A 9,893-nucleotide genomic window follows, 5' to 3' on the forward strand; every position below is an offset into this window, starting at 1 on the left:
CCCAACATGGTCTGGTTGCCAAACGCCATGTCTATCCGGGCCGAGGAGCCATGAACATAGGATAAATGAGAATAAGCCCTGGTGCCAGGGTGCTTCCACCGCCACACCTCCTCCACCATGGCCGTCTCGGCCCAGGATAGTAATTCAGTGCCCGGAGGCCTTGCCGGGTTAGAGGAGTCCAGAGCGGAGTTAAGGATGTTGTTAAAATCCCCGGAGATGAGAACTGGCAGCGGAAGGTAGGGAGCCAATTTCTCTAGGATCGTATATAAAACCTGTACATTGAACGGCGGGGGCAGATAAACACTTACCACCGCCATCCGTGTAGCTTGGATATCAAGTACCACAATAGCGAATCTGCCACCTGGGTCTGTGACAGTGTGCAAAACAGTGCAAGGAAGGGATTTATTAATGAGCACTGAGGCCCCCCGGGAGTACGTGGAATAAGTGGCATGCACCATCTTCTGTATCCAGGGGCGTCTCAGGGCCAATACCTTATTACCATCTAAATGAGTCTCCTGTAGCATGATAATATGCGGGTTAAGTTGCTTCAAATAGTTACACACCAGGGATCTCTTAAATTTGTTATTGAGACCCCGTACATTCCAGGATAATACTTTAATGTCATCCAAACCCATAATACCTGTCAATACAAGCGGGTAGGGACCAGTCCCTCTCCGGGTGTAAGCGAGGTGCAGGGCGACACACAACCCCCCAGGATCCCTCAACAACCATAGAACCCCTCTTCCCTGGGAAACACAATAACCAAAACAACAACATTGTCCCGAGACAGGTACACACTAATGTTTCTTGAATCTAAGGATTCGAGAGGACGTCTTGACAATTGTAAACATTGATGCCTTTGATAATAATGGAAAAAATGTTCTTCAAGGCCGATGATATATCTATGTCATAATCTGTATTGCTTATTACTGTACATTTTATGTTGGCTCTCCTACCATAATACGACTCTTTGTACTGTAACCTCCCTTTTTTTTTATACAATAAAAATTTATCTTGGAAAATACTAAATCATACGAGATAAAGGATGTAACGGTTGATAATTAAGTGGTTGATGACGTCATTTGTTTTATTGAAAGCACCAAGGTTAAGTTTCCATTCCACGTTTCAGTGTCATGGAAGATTGTCACATGGTATGAACCAGATAATATATAGATAATCTCAGCCAGCAAGACCATCAATAAACTCCAGACAACAGAAACCACAGCATATTCTACAACATACAGTGCAGAATGAGGTAAAGGGATTACCCTAGATATTATACATATATATATATAGTGATATTCCTAGCGGTTTCTTTTATTATATTTACAGGCCTCTTCTTTATATCCCTAGATAATCTTGCCATTGTGTCTTTTGTTTTTTGCTTGCATATGTACTTATTTTTGTTTTCATTATTGTTTTTCATTTTTGCTTATTTTCTGACCTTGGATTTTCTAAGGCCCATTCACACTAGATGTGGTGACTGGCATTTGTTAGCAATGGAACAATGCTATTCACCACTAGGGCACATTGAGCACACGTGTGATCTGTGGTGCAGTATGCAGTGCGCTGCAAAAAAAATGCAGATATGCGCTGCTGTGCAGGCACATGAATGAAGTGTACTGTTTGTGTACTCCAAATAAAGTTGCACCAAAAAAAAATTTAAACAGTGACTCTGGCAGTATATGATACACCGTACACTGCCGGAGCTGTCACAACACACTAGCCTGCATACTAAAATGTTCTGTTTTAGCGAATGGGCTACTGTGAACAGGCTCTAAGTGTATACATTATATACAGTAGATGTTTTCAGTTTGTCATACTACTGTTATATTGCCACTGCATGATGTCCCTTTATTTTTCATTGTCCTGCTCCTATGTGACAAGGGATTGTTCTGGCTGTACTTACCGTATTTGCCGGCGTATAAGACGGGGTTTGAGACCCAAAAAAATCGCCCGAAAATCGGGGGTCGTCTAGAAGTTAACACTTATGGTACTGAAAATTAACCCTGAGCCACACTCGTGAATACCGCCAGGGAGGTTAGTAAGTGGATTTAAACATTGTTTTGGGCTATACTCGTCTTATACGACGAGTATAGGCCAAAACCTATATTTTTACACAAAAAGTGGGGGGTCGTCTTATACGCCCAGCCATCTTATACGCCGGCAAATACGGTATAATAAATGTAATAATGAACACTCCACCCATGTAGACATTTCTAGACATGTGCGCCTACAGAAAATTGTTTTGTTTCGGATTTTTCATTATTTCGTTTTTCGGGTTCGAAAGTCAATTAGTTTCAGGGTTCGGATTCAGATATTAATTCTGTTAGCAGTAGTATGTACAAACGTTGCAGAAAAGTCACATTAGACAAAAGAAAAAAAACAATTTTTTTTTTTAATTACAGTCCACAGAAGAAAAAAAGCATGTGATTCCCCTCAATTAATACCAGACCCTTTAGGTCTGGTAGGAATATTAGGGGGGAACCCAATGTAAAAAAAACATGGGGTTCCCCCCAAAAGTCATACCAGACCCCTTAGGTCTTTTAACCCTTTCGCTGCCAAGGACGTACGGCATACGGAGCTACAAAAGTGCTTCTGGCTGGCCAGCTCAGTATGCCGTACGGACCTGGCATTTACAGTTCTACTATATACTATATACTATATACTTATAGTAGAACTGTTCCCCGGACTGTCCCCTTTAAATCAATAGCTGTCATCAGCGGCTCACAAGCCGCTGATGACTGCTATCATCCAAAATACCGGGCGCCCCCGCCGGCACCGCTGCTGCCGGCCGCCTGCATCTGGAGTCTCTCATCCCTCCCGGGAGCCACCCCAGGGAGGGATTAGAGACTCCATGGATCCCCGCTGCTTGTAGGGTCTGTGGCAGCGGGGATCCGTAATAAAATCACCGGCGGGGGGAGCGAGCGGCGGCTGGCCGCAATTCAGGATGGCCGAGCGGTGTTACGATCGGAGCCGCTGTCATCCTGTCAGTTTTTGGATGACAGCGGCTCTGTAGCGTGGCCGAGCGGGGGATCGTTAAATATCTTTGATATTTAACGATCCCTCTGTGCAGAGCAAACACCGGAGTGATCATCTGATCACTCCGGTGTTTGCAAATAACTGGGGACACATAGTACTTTGTGTCCCCAGTTATGAATGAACAGGCTGCGATCTACATCAGTACAAAAAAAACTAATAATAGAAAAGCACAACCCCTCCCTCCCCCCACATAACATACACATATTGAGCTTTACGCCATGCACATGCGCTGCAGTGCGTTGTTAGAACGCATCGCAGTGCATGATTTTTTAAATGTATTTTTTTTCTGTTAAAAAAAACATTAAATTAACTGTGGCAGCGCATGGCAAAGGCACGGAGGAGCAAGCGTCAGCTGGCGGGGAGAAGCCACAAGTTTCAGGATGGCCGAGTGGTGAGAAGAACGGAGCCGCTGTCATCCTGTCAGTTTCCGGATGACATCGGCTCTGTGCGTGGCCGAACGGAGGATCGATAAATATGATTGATATTTACCGATCCTCTGTGCAGCACAAACACCGGAGTGATCGTGTGATCACTCCAGTGTTTGTAAATAACTGGGGACACATAGGGGGTTATTCACAAAGCTGCCGAAGGCAGCCATGTGAATTACCGACCCGAAGTGGTGAGCCGAACGCTGTTCGGCTATTTACTTCAAGCTTGTACAGCTGATTTCAGCCGTACAACGGCTTGCTGCGGCAGAGTTCGGGTCGGCCAAAGTGTAGAAGGAGTTTGACTCAGCTGATTTAACATCTGGATCGGCTTAGCCGACCCTCCAGCAGGCGACTCGTTGCTGTTCGGTCTATTCTCATAGGGGCCAAACAGCAGTGAGTGAGTAGTCGAATGCCGCCGAGCGCCATTCGGCTCAGCTATTCTGCTCGGTATCTCTGTGGTACCGAGCAGAATAGAAAAAGGAGAAAAAAAGGAGAAAATGATTGGGCGGAGCTAGCAGTGACAGCTAGCTCCGCCAAACTTTTTTCTATTGGATGGGACCAGCTGTCATTACAATGAGAGCTTGTCAGAACCGGCGGTGATATCAAAGCCGGCTCCAACAAGCTCTCATGACAGTCCAGCGTCCCCTGGTTACTAGGGAACCAGGAGATGCTGAACTGTCATTACACACTGAGAACCCGGCGGAGCCGCTGTGATAGGAGTTTGACTCAGCTGATTCAACATCCTTCTCATTACACACTGAGAACTTGGCAGAGCCGCCGTGATATCACAGCGGCTTCGCCGGGTTCTCAGTGTAAATAAATAAAAAATGTTACATAAAATTGAAATAAAAAAAATTATTAAAAAAAAATGTGTAAAAAAAGAAAAATGAATTAAAAAAAGCACAACCCCTCCCTCCCCCCACATAACATACACATATTGTGGTGCACACCATGCACATGCGCTGCAGTGCGTTGTTAGAACGCATCGCAGTGCATGATTTTTTTTATTTCTTTTTTTTCTTTTAAAAAAAACATTAAAGTAACTGTGGCAGCGCATGGCAAAGGTTTGTGACTCATTGCCATGCGTTGTGATACCTTGTGTTGCAATTAAATATACACCTGTATCATTTTATCACAACACAAACACCAACACAATTTTTTACATAAGTCGCTTATTTACAGTTTTGCATACCTTCATTTTTTTACTTTTTCGCAAAAAGGCGCAATTACAAATTTGCTAATTGCTATTTGGTATTTATTAACTCAATACAGTTTTATCTTTTAGATTTAGTCAACTTGGCTAGCTGATTTGAAAAATGTTCCGGAGGGCTTGGCAGCGAAAGGGTTAAGGGGGATCCCAACACCAACAAAACTAAAACAAAACCTGTGGGGTCCCCTCTAAGATTCCAAACCAGACCCCCACCCCCCGCGCCATACCAGGCAACATGCTCCCGACATGGGGAGGGTGCCAGTTAACGACGCCCGTTGACTCGCCAAAATAAACAAAAGTCCTGATAACCCACCCAAACCCGACAAAGACTCTCTGCAAAATGACAGCTCTGGCCCGAATGTCAACAAATGGACGGAGCAAGCTGTGACATCACGGACAGTGGTGCAACAATCGCCAAAGCGACCCAGGTGGCCGCTATGGGGCCCGGGGCACAGGGTGGCCAGGACATCCCTGATGCCGTGCGGGCTGCCTGGGTCACTAAGGAATCTCATGCTGGTGGCTGTCACTGGCGGCTGTGAAGAGTAACGCACCGCTGTTCAGATCACTGACAGTGATCTGTGCAGCGGTGGGTTCCTCTCCACAGCCGCTTCTGAGTCAGGGAGAGCCAGCAGCGGCGGTGGAGGAGGCTGGATACGGCAGTGGAGGAGGAAGCGGGGCCTGGGGTCGGCAGCAGAGAAGGAGGTGGGGACCGGTGATGGAGGAGGCGGGCCCGGCAATGGAGGAGAAGGCGGGGGCCCATCAGCAACAGTGGAGGAAGAGGAGGCAGACAGGTAAGGAGTGTGACCAGCCCACCTAAAACCCTGCAGGGCCCACCATAGAGAGTCTATGGTGGGCTTTGCAGGCTCAACATCAGGTGGGCTGTGTGGGATCTCAAGTGGGCTCTGCAAGGGGTGTAACTAGAAATCACAGGGCCCCATACAAAATTTTGCTATGGGGCCCTGTGTTTTCTAGTTATGACCCTGATCACGGAGCTTGTTCCACCTATATAACACACGCAAAGTCTTTCCGAATGGCATCCGGGGGCTCCCGAATGCTATTCGTGAGCTCCTGAATGCCATTCGCGTCTTGGAGTAGAGGTGTCTCAGAGTTGGTAACTGGGGACAAAGAGAAGGCAAGTCTATTAAATACTTTCTTCAGCTCTGTGCACAGCAAGTAACAGGATGTAACTCAAGTCCATAATGGGGATAGCAGTGCCATAGCCTCTAATGAACCACAATGGCAGACTATTGATATGGTCCAGAAACAGTAAGACAAAATTAAGGTGAACAAAGCACCTGGTCCAGATGGCTTACACCCACGTGTCCTCAAAGAATTGAGCTTTATATTTTCAAAGCCATTGTATCTCATTTTTAGACACTCTGACTGGCTTGATACCGATGGATTGGCGCAAGGCCAATGTGGTGCCTATATTTAAAAAGGGATCAAAGTCTTTAGCAAGTCATTACAGCCCTTTAAGCTTAACTTCAATAGTTGGGAAGATACTTGAAAGCTTGATCAAGAATCACATGCAATTGTTTTTGCTTGAAAATTATTTCATAAGCGATAGTCAGCACGGATTCACAAAAGAGAGAAGTTGTCAAACAAATCGACTTTCTTTTTATGAGGAAGTGAGTAATAAATTGGACAGAGGAATGGCTGTGGATATAGTATACTTGGACTTTGCAAAAGCGTTTGACGCAGTTCCCCACATGCTGTTAATGTGTAAGTTAAGGTCAGTAGGTATAGAGTATTCTATCTGTAATTGGATAGAAAACAGTCTCAAAGACCGCATTCAGAGAGTGGTAATCTGAGGTTGTTAGTGGTGTCCCCCAAGGTTCAGTGTTGGGCCCCTTACACTAGAATTGGGGATTAAAAGTACTATTTCTGTGTTTGCAGATGACACCAAGTTATGTAGTGGAATACACTCCTTACACGATGTCTCCAACTACAAGCAGATCTGAATACTCTGTGTGATTGGGCATCTATTTGGCAAATGAGGTTTAATGTTGAGAAATGCAACGTTATGCACTTGGGGACTAAAAACATGCATGTGTCATGCACTCTAGGGGGAGTATGTTTGGGGGAGTCAATGATGGAGAAAGATTTTGGTGTTCTGGTAGACCATAGACTGAATAATAGCATGCAATGTCAAGCTGCAGTTTCTAAAGCAAGCAAAATACTTTCTTGTATTATACGGGGTATAGACTCCAGAGACAGAGACATCATCCTGCCCCTGTACACAGCATTAGTAAGACCTCATCTGGAATATGCAGTTCAGTTTTGGGCACCAGTTCACAGAAAGGATGTTGTGGAACTGGAGAAAGTGCAGCGAAGGGCGACCAAACTCATAAGAGGCATGGAGGAGCTCAGCTATGAGGAAATATTAACTGACCTGAATATGTTTTCTCTGGAGAAGAGGCGATTAAGGGGGGACATGATCATCATGTATAAATACATAAATGGTCCATATAGTGAGCTTGGTGCCAAATTATTCACTTTAAGGTCACTGCAAAGGACAAGGGGGCACTCTTTGCGTCTGGAGGAAAAGAGGTTTAACCTTTGCATATGGAAAGGATTCTTCACAGTTAGAGCTGTGAAAATGTGGAATAGACTCCCCCAGGAGAATCGACTTTCTTTTTATGAGGAAGTGAGTAATAAATTGGACAGAGGAATGGCTGTGGATATAGTATACTTGGACTTTGCAAAAGCGTTTGACGCAGTTCCCCACATGCTGTTAATGTGTAAGTTAAGGTCAGTAGGTATAGAGTATTCTATCTGTAATTGGATAGAAAACAGTCTCAAAGACCGCATTCAGAGAGTGGTAATCTGAGGTTGTTAGTGGTGTCCCCCAAGGTTCAGTGTTGGGCCCCTTACACTAGAATTGGGGATTAAAAGTACTATTTCTGTGTTTGCAGATGACACCAAGTTATGTAGTGGAATACACTCCTTACACGATGTCTCCAACTACAAGCAGATCTGAATACTCTGTGTGATTGGGCATCTATTTGGCAAATGAGGTTTAATGTTGAGAAATGCAACGTTATGCACTTGGGGACTAAAAACATGCATGTGTCATGCACTCTAGGGGGAGTATGTTTGGGGGAGTCAATGATGGAGAAAGATTTTGGTGTTCTGGTAGACCATAGACTGAATAATAGCATGCAATGTCAAGCTGCAGTTTCTAAAGCAAGCAAAATACTTTCTTGTATTATACGGGGTATAGACTCCAGAGACAGAGACATCATCCTGCCCCTGTACACAGCATTAGTAAGACCTCATCTGGAATATGCAGTTCAGTTTTGGGCACCAGTTCACAGAAAGGATGTTGTGGAACTGGAGAAAGTGCAGCGAAGGGCGACAAAACTCATAAGAGGCATGGAGGAGCTCAGCTATGAGGAAATATTAACTGACCTGAATATGTTTTCTCTGGAGAAGAGGCGATTAAGGGGGGACATGATCATCATGTATAAATACATAAATGGTCCATATAGTGAGCTTGGTGCCAAATTATTCACTTTAAGGTCACTGCAAAGGACAAGGGGGCACTCTTTGCGTCTGGAGGAAAAGAGGTTTAACCTTTGCATATGGAAAGGATTCTTCACAGTTAGAGCTGTGAAAATGTGGAATAGACTCCCCCAGGAGATAGTTCTAGTCAGCTCAGTTAACGGTTTTAAATCTGGATGTTTTCCTAAATGCACAGAATATTACTGGATATTGGCTTCTTTTAGGTATATTAAGCATCAGAGATTGTCGATCCAGGGAATATCCGATTGCTTCATTGGATCAGGAAGGATTTTTTTTCCCCTGTTGGAGCAAATTGAACCATGCTTTATAGGGTTTTTTTTCCCTTCCTCTGGATCAACAGTGGGTAATTGTGGGCGTAGCGTTCTGTTTTAGGTTTTTCTTCTTTTTTTATTTTCTCTTATTTCTATAGGTTGAACTTCTTGGACTTGTGTCTTTTTTCAACATGACTAACTATGTAACTATGTAACTGTGCAAATTAAAGTATCCACTTTTGTAGTAAAATGTGAGGAACCCCACTGTATGTTTGTTACCTGTTCCCAATAACACAGGGTACTAAAAAAATAACTTTTATAAAAAAATATTTCTTACCTTATTAGCTGTTTCTTTGGAGCAGAATTATACATAGGACTCTACATGTAGCTTCTAGTAGTCATTTATTTTGTGTGAGGTCCCACTTCAAATTCATACCAGAACTAAAGGGGGGACCACCATATGTTTTTTGGGGGGAGGGGATCCACCCTTAACCACTTGCTGTCCGGAGCATTTTCTTACTATTTGCGCACACATGATAAAATATACATTTTTGGCTAGAAAACAGTTTCAAACCCCCAAACAATGATATATGTTCTGAAATCAGAGGTCCTGTAGAATAAAAAAATGCTAGTTGCATTTTTTTTATGTCGCACGGTATTTGCGCAATTGTTTATCAAACTAGTATTTTTATGATAAAATAAGCTAAATTTAGTGCACAGAAACATAATAAAATACCCAATTTTTTGGTAAAATATGAAAGACGGGATCACCTCGGGTAAATAGGTACAAAATATGTCAAACCTTAAAATTGCATAGGCAATACCCAAAATTTCACATAGGGAACATTTTAAACGCTTTTACCGCTCATCAGTTTAGTGGTGACAGTAATTGACAGCACTAGCATTATTGCTCTCCCTCTGACATTCACACCGATATGTATCATGTGTAGCGCAATTGTCGTTTTCGCACGTAGGCGCACCGACGCTTGTTTGTGTGTGTATGTGCGTGCACGTGGGGGGCGGGGGACTTTAAAAAATTATTTTTGCTTTTTTTATTTTTCTTATATGTTACTTTCCTTTTTATAATTTTTAAACACTTTTTTTTACACTAACCTTATTGCTATCACATAGGGGGCTAACAAGCTCCCTATGTAATAGCAGATAGGGTATGACAGGCCCTCTTTATGGAGACATCTGGGTTCTTTCAAACCCCTAATGTCACCTAGGGATCCCAAAGAAGGTGAGGAAGCAGAGATCTTCTTCCCCATCTTCTTCTCCTGGCTCTAAGAGACTGAGACTGTAACGAGTGACACCGGAAGTGATGCAATACACATCACTTCCGGGTCCAGTGATCGGATGAGAGATCATGGGCTGGAAGCCGCTGACTCTCTCTCCGATCGTTGCGAGGAGACCAACCACATGCTCCCAGGCACAGCA

General features: G+C 43.9%; 1 protein-coding gene across 1 annotated transcript in view; it reads left to right on the forward strand.

The window, feature by feature from the left end:
• The first annotated feature begins 117 nt into the window (after positions 1 to 117).
• Positions 118 to 9,893, forward strand: part of LOC108792137 (interferon-induced protein with tetratricopeptide repeats 5-like) — a 16,977-nt gene continuing 7,201 nt past the window's right edge. The window contains exon 1 of the mRNA XM_018562840.1: positions 118 to 236. Coding sequence (XP_018418342.1) covers positions 118 to 236 — 119 coding nt within the window. The remainder of the gene's footprint in view (positions 237 to 9,893) is intronic.

The sequence above is a fragment of the Nanorana parkeri genome, unplaced genomic scaffold, assembly GCF_000935625.1.
Source record: "Nanorana parkeri isolate BGI_ZX_2015 unplaced genomic scaffold, ASM93562v1 scaffold606, whole genome shotgun sequence".
NCBI lineage: Eukaryota > Metazoa > Chordata > Amphibia > Anura > Dicroglossidae > Nanorana > Nanorana parkeri.